General features: G+C 40.2%; 2 protein-coding genes across 2 annotated transcripts in view; both read left to right on the top strand.

Annotated features, from left to right (window-relative positions):
• The window catches only part of LOC121509780 (NLR family CARD domain-containing protein 3-like), a 39,329-nt gene extending 33,216 nt beyond the window's left edge, over window positions 1-6,113 (top strand). The window contains exons 8-10 of the mRNA XM_041787442.1: window positions 1,945-2,112; window positions 4,919-4,965; window positions 6,031-6,113. Of these exons, the coding sequence (XP_041643376.1) occupies window positions 1,945-2,112; window positions 4,919-4,965; window positions 6,031-6,113 (298 nt within the window). The remainder of the gene's footprint in view (window positions 1-1,944; window positions 2,113-4,918; window positions 4,966-6,030) is intronic.
• A 102-nt stretch (window positions 6,114-6,215) lies between these two features.
• On the top strand, window positions 6,216-8,047 carry LOC121510507 (stonustoxin subunit alpha-like). The gene is made up of 2 exons (XM_041788569.1): window positions 6,216-6,298; window positions 7,490-8,047. Exons 1-2 carry the CDS (start codon window positions 6,247-6,249, stop codon window positions 8,038-8,040), a joined length of 603 nt encoding a protein of 200 aa, XP_041644503.1. The 5' UTR covers window positions 6,216-6,246; the 3' UTR covers window positions 8,041-8,047.
• The last annotated feature ends 6,651 nt before the right edge of the window (window positions 8,048-14,698 follow it).

Below are 14,698 nucleotides of genomic sequence, written 5' to 3'. Positions count from 1 at the left end.
GAGGGCACAGCCATGAACTCCTCCATGAGGCAGTCCCAGATTGCGGTGGCAACATCTGGGACGATCTTGCACACAGTGGAGACACCGACCCGGAAGCTGTTGGCGATGGTCCTGTAGGAGTCACCTGTGGCAAGATAACTACAAGATAAAAAAAGATGACTTTGGCTGAGATGCCAAGAAAAACTGTACATGATAGTTAGCATACAATATGGAACATAATATTACAATTAGGATATCACTTGTGTTCATGTGTGCACATATGTGTACTCAAGTGTTCTGCTGTAAATTGTTAATGGTGTGTGAAATCTACTTAAATGTTTTCTCTCGATTTAGGTGAGATGATTTCCTGCCTCTGTTTACTGTGGTTGATATAACAATGCAGTCATATCCACTTGAACGGCAGGACAACAGCAGGAAGCAGCTACAGGGCTTCTCATGTTTTATGAAATACAAATGAACATGAAAGAGTGAATCATGTTCTTTTAAGCGGTTGAATGCAGCTTGCTGAAACGATGATGTGTAGTTTTCTTACATCCTTGCATTGGGGCCCACGTGTGCGGGTTCGTATATGTAGCAGGTAATATATTTATGTTGTTTGCTACTTCACCGTGATGATTTGTGATTCCCTTACCGGAGACAGATGGACAGGCGCTCTGCAGCCGGGATAGAGCGCCTGTAGTTGGTGTCCTGGGTTATCCTGGCACCAATCCTAGCTAACAGGTCGCCAAACTGGGCGCGGGTCAGCCTAAAGTAGCGCTGAAAACGGCCGTCATCCAGACGGAGCTCCTGGAGAAGATGGCGGAATTCTCCAAGCTGTGCCCGCCTCTGGAGGATCCGATGGACCCAGACACGGCGGCACCTCCGTCGGTTTTGGGCCTTCCAGAGCAGATTCAACGCAGCGATCCTTTCAACGTCGAGATCAGCCATATTGTTCACAACTGAATAGTCAGTGACGCTGGAACAAGACGGAAGTGGGGACGGACGCCCCTCCCTCCTCGCGTCTTTCGGCAGCGAGTTCGCGCGAACGGGGCGAATTTATACCCGCGTGTCATTCGCGTGTATCAAAAAATATCGCGCGAGTAGAGTGCAATGCTCTATGTGTCAGGGTTTGCAAAAAACTCAAAAGGAGGACCCAAATGCAGAACTCAAAAATGGTTTGATTCAAACAAAAGGCAAATTTAAAAAAATGACTGAAGTCTAAACAGAAGGAAAAACTAAACAGAGGAATCCACAATGTAAAAAGCCACAAACAAAACTGACTGAACAAAGTATTTTTGAAAGATAAATTGCTCAGGAGGCACGAAGAGTAATACTGGAGAAGACATTCAAAGATCTGACAGGACAGGGAGAAACAGAACTTAAATACACAGGGAGTGATTGCACAAGGAGAGACAACGAGACTCAGGTGAAACTAGTGAGGGTAATCACGGTGGAGGAAAACTAAAGCAGGAAGAAAAACTGGAATCAGACACAAGAGAAGGCAACTACAAAATAAAACAAGAAGCATGGAACATTTCACATGATAGGATCACTGGACCAAGAAGAGATACAAACATAAGAGACACTAGGAGGGGAGCAAGGAAACAAATACAAATACAGGGAGTTAAACTAAACATGAAACACAAGGGACAAGGAACAAAAGCCAACACATGGGGAGAAAAATTAACTCACAAAATACCAAAAAGTACAAACTAGGAAAACCTTAATACACAGTAAAACTAGAAACATAAAATAAACAGAAAAATCACAGGAAAGGGGAGCAGGTGGCCACGTGGTTAAAGGCCCTCCCCATGTACGCGGGCCGCCGGGGTTCGAATCCAGCCTGAGGCCCAAAATGCCCAAAAATAAATCTTAAAAAAAAAAAACACAGGAAAACACTAAAAAATTCAGGAGCATGATATATCAAAACCTGGATCATGACACTATGCTTGTATATGTTTGTAGTCTTTCAGGTTGTCTGGTCACAGAGGAAGACTGTGCGTCTCTGGCCTCAGCTCTGAGCTCCTCCTGTCTAAGGAAACTGGACTTGTGCTACAACTATCCAGGAGAACAAGGAGAGATGCTGCTGTCTGCTCGACTGGAGGATCAGAACTGCAGACTTGAGACACTGAGGTACGGATACACAAGCAGACAACCAATTCAGCCAAGTTTTTACTGGACATCTGTGAAGTTTTTACACCATTTTGCGGACAATCTGTCAACTCACAACTTATTTTTCCCATCACAACATACTTTTTCCCAGATTAGATTATTTTTATATTATTTATCAAAACACTTCAGAAAAAATACAAATTGCCGCCTCATTTTCCTCCTAGTGTGCAAAAAATGCACAGGGGGGTTATTACTGTAAATAAAAAAGTTCTATTAGTTTATTTTTAATTGTTTAATTTTTTCCTTGTTTCATCAACTTGTGCCATTAACAAAAACAACAAATACTCAATAATTGTCATATCTTTTAACCCTTTAATTACCATGTTTGTATGTAAAAAAAACAAAAATTTTTGATAAAAGAAAAAAACACAAATTGATTTTTTTCAAGATACTACACTGAAAGTGAATAACGTATTTATGGATGATTGCAACCTGGCATATGTCGTTGATTAGCAGCAACATTGGTTAAAATGCATTTTTAGTTTTTTTGTGCGGTCAATTATTCTAAAATACTCACTTTTTCACCCTTTTGCGCAAAAAATGCACGCCTTTAAATCATGTTATAAATATCATACATTTCAAATTTTTTTTTACTGTTATTGAATTATATTTTTCTCATTTAAGGTCAGCCCTAATCATAAATGTCAAATACTCATTTTTTTTTATTTTTTTAACCCTTTAAATGACATGTTTCATTGATGATGTCACTGCATTTTTAGATGCAAAATATGCAAAAAATGATTTTTTTGCAAGTTACTACATGAAAATTAGATACCTTTTTTATTATTATTGCACAGATTCACACACTGATCTGCACTAAAACAAAACCTCAGAGAATTAGTGAGAAGGGGAGCAAAGGGGAGTATAACACTGAAATCTAGTGGAAAAAACATCTATTTCTTGCCCGCGCCCACATATGGTAAAAATGATGCAACAGGGTAAAAAAATGGTCCAGGTGCAAATGTAAACTCCCAACTCTCAAATGAAGCCCAGAAACCAGAAAATGCATGATTCATGCCTTAATGGTGTATAGATCAAAAGAGGTTGTTTGAATGGGTTTGAATGTGCATTTTTTGCACACCAGGGATATTAACGCTATAAAGACGGTTTACTTTATTTATGTTGGGCTGATTGTTGTGGCTGGGACAGAATTTTGAAAATTGTGCAAAAATACATGATCATATTAATTTTGAAAGAGAACAAAGTTTAAAAAAAAAATCAACTAAGTGTGCATTTTTGGCACAAGGGGTACCAGAGGGTTAAACCCTTAAATACTTTACATAACTCCCTCTGTAGATTTGTTTTGAGATGTCCATATAGAACACACCATTGCTTTATGTTTGACTCGTTCAACTGGCTTCAACCCAAATTCAAATGACAGTTTCACTGGTCACTGGTTTCAATTTATTTTTAAATGTGTACATTTCGATTTTCCACCATATTTAAAACAACTACTTGTTCCAAATACAGCTCCATGTCCACTCAGACAAATGAATGATCCCTTCTTCACCATTCCCAGAATTCATAAAGAAATTGATCGTAGGTCATTTGTCAAAAAGCTCCATCTGACTGAAATCCCTCAACTCCATCACACCTTTCCACAGTTTTAGGTCAATTCTATTCTCTTATTTTTAAAAACAAGATGCTCCTGTTTCTGAGTTATTTGTTATGTATTAATGGGTGTACACAGTTATATACATTATCATATGCTTGTGTTTGGAAATCTACATGTATGATACATGTGTATGTACATGTATGTGTGTGAGTATGTAAATACATGATGTTATGTATATGTTTGTATACGTATATGTATGTGTGTATCTACACTGCCTGGCCAAAAAAAAAGTTACCACCTGGATTTAACCAAGCAAATAGGTACAAGCCTCCTATTGGATAATTACTGCATGGGCAATTATCTTTCGGCTGGCAACAAGTTATTTAACCCCAACTGATGCAATGAGTAACTTCTCATTTCTTAAACAATGGATTTTTTCTTCCCTAATGGCACGGACATATTCCAAGATGACAATGCCAGGATTCATCGGGCTCAAATTGTGAAAGAGTGGTTCAGGGAGCATGAGACATCATGTTCACACATGGATTGGCCACCACAGAGTCCAGACCTTAACCCCATTAAGAATCTTTGGGATGTGCTGGAGAAGGCTTTACGCAGTGGTCAGACTCTCCCATCATCAATATTAAAATTAATGCAACACTGGATGGAAATAAATCTTGTGACATTGCAGAAGCTTATCGAAACAATGCCACAGCGAATGTGTGCTGTAATCAAAGCTAAAGGCGGTCCAACAAAATATTAGAGTGTGTACCCTTTTTTTGATGTCGACTTTTTTTTTTGGCCAGGCAGTGTATATCTACAAGTATGTGTATGAGTGTGTAAGCATGTGTATGTTTACACAGTATATGTATATGAACAGTATGATTATCTGTTTATCTACATATATCTGCATGTATGTACATGTGTGTTTACATATGTATGTATGTATCTGGGAGCTGGGGATGGGGTGGAGGGGCTGAGGAAGTGGGAGAGCTGTCTGTATTTGTCATTTTTTGTTTTATTGTGTTTGTTGTGTATTGTAGTTTGTATTCTATGTTTTTGTGTTAGGACCCCCTTGAAAACAAGATGCTGCATCTCAGGGGGCTATCTTTCAATAAATTGAAATTTAATTAGATAAAGCATTTATATCAACATAAAAAAACTCACATCAGGAGGTGGATCAATGATAACGGCTTCTGTTTCTATCTTCAGTTTGGACCACAGTGGACTGCACAGGCTGAAACCTGGCCTGAGGAAGTGTAAGTGTGCTTGATTTTTTTACAGTCAGAACCAACCTGCCAAATGCAGTTAGATTTCAGCCACACTGGGTACTGCAGCGACTCCAGCTGGCCACTTTGGTGGTATGGATTAGGGCTGACACCTTCCTGTTGGTTGGTTGATGATGTTGGTTGGTTGATGAGCCCTGTCCTACCAAGTGAATAATAGCAGGAGCGCACAGCTGATTGAATGATAGACATGCAGCAGGAGAGTGAGAGGAGCAATGCAGTGGTGGGCATTTCCCATAGAAAGAAGCAAACCAAGTGACACAGTTTGATCTGATTGTATCTCAGTGGTTACACCGTAAATAACAAACACCACATCTTAACTCAACACAAAGATGCAGGATGTTTGTATTGAAGTGGCACTGAGAGTGTCTCTGCTCTGCCCATCAGCAAATACGATTCATTGAGCCTCTTTATCATTGCATTAACATGTACACTTTAGCGTTAGTGTCTGTTACAGACAGAGAGAGAGAGCAGAGGAAAAGACAATGTGTCTTGGTCATTAAGCTCCACCTGCTGACTTTATTTCACTTCTCAATACATGCTGTCTGGTATGGTGCAATTTGAGGTGAGATAACAATTAATGCCTGAAAAACTTATTTTGTACATTTTGACAATCAATGAAGAACCTGCAATGCATTAAACTGATATTGATCTAAAGTAAAGGTTATTTTTGTTTGTTTTTTTTATCCTTTTCTAAATCCAACCAGTCAGTTAGTGAGTGGGTGTAATTTCAGTCAACCAATTTTTTCTTTAGTTGTCCACAGGCCTATCTTGGTAGTCAGAGTCACAACCTTCATAAGCCTTCTCCAAATCCACAAAACACATGTAGACTGGATGAGCAAACTCCCATGCCCCCTCAAGGAGCCCTGCAAGGGTAAAGAGTTAGTCCACTGTCCCACAGCCAGGGCAGAATCCGCATGGTTCTTCCTGAATCGGAGTTTGGACAATTGGCTGGAGCCTCCTTTCCAGCAACTTAGAGTAAACTTTCCCTGGGAGGCTGAGTAGTGTGATACACCTTCTGAGTCCTCCTTTTTGAAGATGGGAACCACCACCCCAGTCTGCCACTCCAAAGGTACTGTCCCAGTCTTCCACACGATGTTGAAGAGGCGTGTCAGCCGTGACAGCCCAACAACATCCAAAGCCTTCAAGCCTTTAACTGATGGGATCTACTACAAAGTTTGGAAGAACTTTTCACAGCCCATCTTGGAGGATAAAGAGGTTAAAGCCGTGTGAAATCTAAGGATAACTTTACCTATGACACAGCTGCGGAGTCCCTCTCTCACTCCTCTGAGGCCGATAGTTGAAGGTAAGGTTATACGATTCACAGAGCCGGAGCACCATTGCTATACGGGTGATTTAAATGAAGCCGGCGGCTCTTCTAACTCCACACGTGCCATCACTCTTCGTCGTTTGTTTTTGTAACGGCTCCTTTTTCTGTAATGACGGTTGCTGGCAGCTTTTAGGCTCATTGCTGGCACCTGGATTGAAGTGAGAACTCGACTTTTTTTTTAATACTCACTCAGACGTATTTGATGTATTACTGTGTGCCTTGACGGTACAGGATGAATACAAATACCGTTACACCCCTACAGGGAACTTTAGTAAACAAGTCTAAAGGGCTGTTGTGCAAAAAGGTTAATGTCAAGCCCTGGCCAGAGTAATCTGAGACAGCAGATGGTTCACAGCCTCTTTTTAATGCTCCTCTTTTATGTTTTTGGCTGACTGCTGAGGTCAGCCCTACAAATGTGTCTGTCTGTGACTGAGTGACTGAGTGAGTGATCCTACTTTCAGAGTCATACCCTACAGAGTTTCACTATGAGTGGGGTTTGGTTGTACTGAAAGCCCTCAGTAATGGCTGCCTCCAGTGCCTAAGATACAGCTTCAGCATTGCGTCTGTTTTACTAGAACTGGACTACTTTTCTAAATGAAATTGGCTAAAGAATAGAACAACCCTAAAAGCTTTTCATGTTGGGAAATATGTTCCCGCTCTCCCGACCTGCAGCTTGAGTGATACGGGGAAAGGGTTAGTTGTTGTGAGTGACTGTTTACAATACCTGCTAGTGGAGTGATTAGTTTGGACTTAGCCACAGAAGCAGTTTGGTCTGAACTGGCTTTGTGATTGTTACAGTTACTGTTTTCCAGTGTATCCAGGGCCTGCTGCCGTGGTTAGCCATTAGCTGGTATGTAACAGTAAAAGCAGAAGTTTAATTGCAACAGGACCACACTTCTTTTGACAAGATAGCACAGAGCCACATCGAAAGCTTGTTTTGGCATAGAAGATGTTTAAGCACATCCCCCAACCGGCCTTGGCGTCAAGTTTATTTACAGAGAAACTCTGCTATCAACAGTCTAAGGCAGCATTAGCTTGTCAGTTGTTTTTTCATAGCTGGATTATTAATTATTAGTGCTGTCAAATATTATTCAGTGCCTAATAGTTGATCAAAGTTTGATTAACAGATGATAACCAACATTTGTGCTGTCTTTTTCTCTCCATCAGATGCCTGTCCGTTGGAAGTGGACACAAACACAGTTCACAGACACCTCAAACTGTCTGACAACAACACCAGGGTGGCATGTGTTCAGGAGCTTCAGTTATATCCTGATCATCCAGACAGATTTCTCTATATGTTTTGTTTGCTGTGTAGGACTGGTCTGACTGGTCGCTGTTACTGGGAGGTTGACTGGAATTTTAGAGAAGTTATAGCAGTGAGTTACAGGGGAATCGGGAGGGAAGATTCCAGTGATGGATGTTCATTTGGGAAGAATGATAAGTCTTGGGTTCTGGCCTGCTCTGATGCAACAGGTTACTGTGTCAGTCACAATAAAAAAGAAAAAACAATCTCCTCCCCCTCGCCCTCATCCTCCCCTGCCTCTAAAAGAGTAGCAGTGTATCTGGACCATCCTGCTGGTACCCTGTCCTTCTACAAAGTTTCCTCTGACACACTGATCCACATCCACACCTACAACACCACATTCACTGAACCTGTCTATCCTGGGTTTGGGTTCTGGACAGACACAGCTTCCTCACTGTCTCTGTGTCCTCTGTAGGTCAGAGAAAAACTGCTGACTCTGTGTGTCTGTATGTGTCTCAAATGATTTAAACAGTCTGATTGTAGTTATTTCATTTAAACATTTTATCATTCAATAAAATATGCTTTGTGAAATGAAGGGCTTTTAAAGCATAAACTGTAGTTGTTCATTTATAATTATACTTGTCATTCTATTGTGTTACTATTCTGTATAAGATTGCCACATATTTAAATAAATGTTTTACTTTAAAGACTTGAATTATTTGATTATTTCTGTCTTCATTTGGTTTTAACACAATCATCTGATGCAAATGTGCAGCAGGGATGCCGCAATTTGCAATACAGTATTGAACTGTCCCATAGGATGTCCCTGTTTGAATACACACGCAGGAATTTGTGTTGTTTCTTGTGTCATAGTGGGTAGAAACGGTCATGTAAGAAAAAACAATGTTGAGTTTAAATCTGTGGTGCAGCTTTGTAGCTTAGCTTCAACACAGTAGCTTATATTTTAAGAAATTAAAGAACAGATAAAAACAATATCCACATAAATACAGCAGTGAGCTCAGGCTATCACAACAAACATAAAATATAATTGTTTAACCACAGATTTTACCATGAATAATTCACAACAAGTCTGAAAATGTGCACTATATACACTATATTGCCAAAAGTATTCACTCACCTTTCTTAACTTGCATATAAACTTAAGTAACATCCCATTCTTAATCCATAGGGTTTAATACAACGTCGATCCACCCTTTGCAGCTATAACAGCTTCAACTCTTCTGGGAAGGCTTTCCACAAGGTTTAGGAGTGTGGTTATAGGAATTTTTTACCATTCTTCCAGAAGTGCATTTGTGAGGTTACACACTGATGTTGGACAAGAAGGCCTGACTCTCAGTCTCCGCTCTAATTCATCCCAAAGGTGTTCTATCAAGTTGAGGTCAGGACTCTGTGCAGGCCAGTCAAGTTCATCCACACCAAACTCTCTCATCCATGCCTTTATAGACCTTGCTTTGTGCACTGGTGCACAGTCATGTTGTAACAGGAAGGGGCCATCCCTAAACTGTTCCCACAAAGTTGGGAGAATGGAATTGTCCAAAATCTCTTGGTATGCTGAAGCATTCAGAGTTCCTTTCACTGGAACTAAGGGGCCAAGCCCAGCTCCTGAAAAACAAGCCCACACCATAATCCCCCCTCCACCAAACTTTACACTTGGCACAATGCAGTCAGACAAGTACCGTTCTCCTGGCAACCGCCAAACCCCAGACTCGTCCATCAGATTGCTAGATGGAGAAGTGCTATTTGTCACTCCAGAGAATGCGTCTCCATTGTTCTAGAGTCCAGTGGCTGCGTGCTTTACTCCACTGCATCAGACGCTTTGCATTGCACTTGGTGATGTGTGGCTTGGATGCAGCTGCTCGGCTATGGACACCCATTCCATGAAGCTCTCTACACACTGTTATTGAGCTAATCTGAAGGCCACATGAAGTTTGAAGGTCTGTAGCTATTGACTCTGCAGAAAGTTGGCGACCTCTGCGCACTATGCGCCTCAGCATCCACTGACCCCACTCCGTCATTTTACATGGCCATTCCTAATCACTTCCACTTTGTTATAATATCACTGACAGTTGACTGTGGAATATTTAGGAGCGAGGAAATTTGACCACTGGACTTGTTGCACAGGTGGCATCCTATCACAGTACCACGCTGGAATTCTCTGAGCTCCTGTGAGTGACCCATTCTTTCACAAATGTTTGTAGAAACAGTCTGCATGCCTAGGTGCTTGATTTTATACACCTGTGGCCATAGAAGTGATTGGAACACCTGATTTCAATTATTTGAATGGGTGAGTGAATACTTTTGGCAGTATTGTGTATGTATGTTCATCCCAGAAAAGATGTGTTCACTCTTCCCCCAACTTGCCGGCCATAAGTTTGGGATCATTACAGGTGGGGTTTACTTGTGCTGTAAGGCTGTGTATGCAATGGCAGTTACTGCTGAAGCAATTCGCTCTGCTGTAGCTGTAGAAAACCAGACTTTTTATTAGAAATGTGCCTCGTTTCTTTATTGAAACAAAAGCCACACAGAAAGTTTCTCCTGGTGGTGGAGAAGTTTTGCCCTCCTTTCATTTTATCCACAGTCCAAATGCAATAGTAGAGTTTGCCTCAGAGCAAACAGCCTTGCATCAGAGCTGCAACCTCATTTTGTCTTGTTCTGATTGGCCCAAAATGAATGTGATAGAACTTTCACCCAATCACCTTCCAAGAGATTTTTTGAAGTCCTGCCCTTCCTTAACACTTTCTATGGGAGCTTCCAAGGTGGATGTGAAACAGATATGAAAGAGTTATATGAGACAGTCTATCTGATGTGTCAGGTTAGTTTGAGATAGGTAACATTACCCTGCATATTAAAACAGTACTTGCCAGTGGGCACATAGAATCCCATAACATCAAATTCAGTAGTGCCTGAAACACAAAATCTTTTGACAGAAAAAATTTTGTTTCACCAATATCTAACAAGATTGTGCTGTTTTCTGTACCCAAGAGAGGTAAAAAGCAAGGAGTAAACACCAACATCATTTCAGTGAATGTCCAGGCTGTCCGCATGCTGTGCAGACAGGAAGAAAAGACCACTATTGTTACTCAATGCTACCATCTAGTGACTATAATCAGTAACTGCCTGTGGGAAGTCCACTTAAATTCAAATCCTAATTTCAGTGACAAAACAACACACATAGGAAAAAACAAAAACATTGGCATTGGCTAATTTTCTTGCAAGAAATGGCTACTTTTTCCATGATAAAGAAGTAATTTCTAAAGATCCCTGGAAAACTGGCAAAAAATTTACACATAATGGGAGGGAGCAAGGGGCTTAAAATTGGTCAGTTCTGCCCCTTTTCTTTTTTTTTTTAAATGTCAGGTGTTTTGGTCCAATCATGCTCCAAACTGCAACATATCCAATCAACTAAACATGCTTTGATGAATTTTTTTTGGGAAACTTGTGTCATGAGACAGACCAGTGGGCGAACCAGTTGAGATTCACGTGTAATATGTCTGGCTTCACCATACAGATGCTACAGCAGCTTCAGTCTTGTAATCAAACCATTTTAAAGACAAGAAATAAAGGGATTCCCATTGCTTTTAGTTAATGAGTCTGTAAAATACCACCACCCTCCAAGATGCTTTCTTCTAAAAGTATCTGCTGAAAGAAATACTACATTTCATGGTGTTTTGTTGTTGTTGTTGTTGTTGTTGTTTTGTTTTTTGCAGAATTACATCTTTGTGAACTTTGAGCACTTTTGTTGTAAAATGTAAAGTACACGACAGTACATACCAAACTAGTGCTGAAAGTGATTGTTTGAGTAAACAAATCAGAAATGAACTATGAACACTATAAAATCACAAAGAAGTTAACCTGTAAGACATTTGACTTTTACCTAATGTGGCCTCTTGTTGCACCTTTGTAGCATTTCAGCTGAATGTCTGCAGCTGATTTAAAATCATTGCTCTCTTACATTTTAGTGGAAAATAAACTGGGGTGATATATCACAAAGTGATACACAAGCCAAGATCGAAATAGCAGTGATCTTTACAGTCTTCACACATTTCAGACTATCTTGGACTCAAACACTGAGCAACTGCTGTCGTTCAGGACTAAAGTGTAGCAATGATGTGAAATTTAACTGTGACAGTGTCTTAGTCACCTGCATGTGGTGGACTCTCAGATAAAAGCTGGCCTCATCACATCTTTGTCTGCTTTACAAGTTCATGTTCTGTCTTGATTTATCACTAAAGGGAAACTTGTCAAGTGCTCAGAAAGAAAGATGCCACCTCACAGAAGATTTGGACAAGACTTCTTCAGTTATTTCACACAAAAGCATAATAAAGCTTTTTTTCAGGCAAACATAGTCCAAATCTGATGGGAGGCATTTTGTCAGATATGAGAATTTTAGAGATGGAAAATTTAGTCAGGCATACAGCTTTCAAAATGAAATAACAAGAGTAATATAGAGCCTCAAGTGGTGGGTCAGGACTCAAAAATGGTTTGCAAAGCCATTTTCAGTACATCATGTATGTTGTGCCTAAATACCTGACAAAAAGTCTATAATATGCTTTATTCTGAAGAAAATGTCTCCATCTTTCTGTTTTGTGACATCTGTTGTTCTTTTCAAATCTAAAACACCTCATTTTTCATTGAAGATATTTGGATATGGTTAAAAAAAACTCAGAAATGTTGGCTGTGATTGGTCAACAACCAGGTGATAGTGGGTTCTGACTCGAGCTGGCTAAGAACCAGTTAACCACTGGGTCAGCTGTTGCCCAGTTGGTTAGTGTTGTTGGTCATCCCACAGTTGGATGGTTGTGGGTTCAATTCCCCTGCCGTCACATGTCCATGCGTCTAAGACACATTTTGCTCCCACTGTGGCGTGTTTAAGTGTATAAATGTGATTAGCTAATACTGATGGCCATTAGTGTATGAATGGGGAAAGAATGGTGTGAAAGGGTGTGGATGGGCAGGTGTGACCTCCACTGTAAAAGCATTTTGAGTAGTAAGATGACTTTACAAGCTCAAGTCCATTTACCCAGAGTAATGTTTGCTTGTAACTTTCTATTGGTCATTCAGCTAAGAATATTTTCTCGGGAGTCGTCACACGACATTTGAAGAACTTTGATCGGTGTTAGCTCCTCGTTTGAATCCTTTATTATGCTGAGACTAGAAAAGATAAGGAGTTGTGTCTTCAGCAGAATAAATTCTGGTGCAAGTGAGGACAGTAGGTGTCCGGAAGGAAGGAATACAACCATGATGTAAAGTTCAGAGCCAAATCTGGACTGTTAAACAAAAGCTAATTATGAAAGAAAGGACTTTTGATTGGTAAACAAACTAGCACTACCTCATTTTTTAAGAACCACATTAGCATACACAATTAACTGGTTAGAAGGGATCTGAAAATGAAGTCAAGGATATGACTGTTTTAGACAAAAGCAAGGGTATTACATAGACTGTGAACTAAATGTTTGCATGAGGACATTTTAATGTGATAGAAAATGTCCTTATCATCATCCTCTTGTAATAAAATTCCAATAAAAGCAAGAGTGCACATTGTGTTTTGCTACAAGGTAAAGACCTACTATTTGCTCCTGTAACTCAACTAAACCTAGCACAAAGAGTAAGGAAATTTGTGTTTGCTATGTTATTTCTGTGTTTTAACAATGCTTCTTTGCATTAAATCTTATACTGTTAGAAGGCCTGTGTATTTCCCTTTTAAGATTTACTTTTGGGCCTTTATTGACAGGAGGACAGAGGTCAGAATTGGAAACAGGGTTGAGAAGGCTGGGAGAGACATGCAAGAAAGTGCCACAGGCCGGACTGAACCCAAGCCGAACGTGTACAGTAAACCACTAGGCCACCTGCGTCCCATAATCCCCTTTTAAATGCTGCCACAATTATGAAGAACATGCATTTATAGGATGAGCAGCAGAGCTGAATATGTGGGTTGCACCCGTGAAAAATATGTCAAATCTTCACTGCCAATTTCAAACTTATTCTGCTGTTGACAATTACATGCCTGATTGGCAACCTCAGTGCAGAGTGATATGAAGATGAGATTCCACAGCGAGTGAAAATCCCATACCTCCACAATCTGGGGCTGATGACAACGCAGAATTTACCAGAGACTACCTCCAGAATTTGTGCGTGGAGAGGATGGAATGGTCTGCCAGCAGTCCTGACCTCAACCCCATTGAACACTTGTGGGATCAGCGTGGGCATGCTACAACAAGTGCTGTCTGAAGACTGGGATGACATCCCACATCAGTGTGTGACCAGCATGAGGAGGGGGTACCAGGCTGTTGAGGCTATGTATGGTTCTTCCACACGCTACTGAGGCTCCTATTTGTGAAACAAATACATTTTTCAATTGCCAATATGTCTTGTTTCTTCAGACTTCAATCATCCAATCTACCAAACAAGAGTCAGAGGCAGAACCAGCTGTTTGGCATTGGCAGAGAAGATTTGGCAGCTTTTTTATGAGTGCAACCCACATACTCAGCTCTGCTGCTCATCCCACAAATGTATGTTCCTTACAAATGTGTCACCATTTAAAAGAATATTAACAGTTTAAGAGTTATTGCCAAGAAGCATTGTTACAACAAAGAAATAATCTACCAAACACAAATTTACTTACTTTTTGTTTTAGGTTTGGTGAAGTTAGCAGGAGCATATAATAATATGCTGTTGGTTAAACTTAACAACTGTTCACCTTGTATAACTTCTGTATAAAAGCAATTATCAAGCCAAAATGGAAAAAGGACATTTTACTGTTTAGTTGTGTGTTTTTTTTTTGTTTTTGTTTTTTTAATATGGTGGGTGGGTCTTGGGTTTCCTAGTTGTTTGTGCTGCAGAGTAAACAGCCACATGCAGCATGCACCAGGTGTGCAGCATGCTGCTTAATTATATTAGTGGGTAGGAGCTGCAGAGCAGAAGCAACAGGAGCAGATCAGGAGATCAGAGGAGACATTTGAGATGCTACCGGTCAGTTTATTTGTTTATTTAAACAATAAAAGTAAATTTAAACTGATATTTTGATTTAATTATGCATGGAATTACTAGATATGATAGAACTGCCTAGATGTAGTAGTTTGTTGTAGTTTGAATGCTATTTAGGGTTTGGCAGA

This window comes from Cheilinus undulatus, linkage group 5 (assembly GCF_018320785.1).
Source record: "Cheilinus undulatus linkage group 5, ASM1832078v1, whole genome shotgun sequence".
In the NCBI taxonomy this organism is placed as follows: Eukaryota; Metazoa; Chordata; class Actinopteri; order Labriformes; family Labridae; genus Cheilinus; species Cheilinus undulatus.
The sequence above is the reverse complement of the archived record's forward strand: the minus strand, read 5'-3'. Positions and strand labels throughout refer to the sequence as shown.

What these genes read in the sequence shown, in the direction of transcription:
- LOC121510507 (XM_041788569.1), top strand. Translation starts at nt 6,247, where the DNA reads ATGACACAGCTGCGGAGTCCCTCTCTCACTCCTCTGAGGCCGATAGTT. An exon ending in TCTGAGGCCGATAGTTGAAG is followed by an intron (nt 6,299 to 7,489) that starts GTAAGGTTATAC and finishes TCTCTCCATCAG; the next exon opens with ATGCCTGTCCGTTGGAAGTG.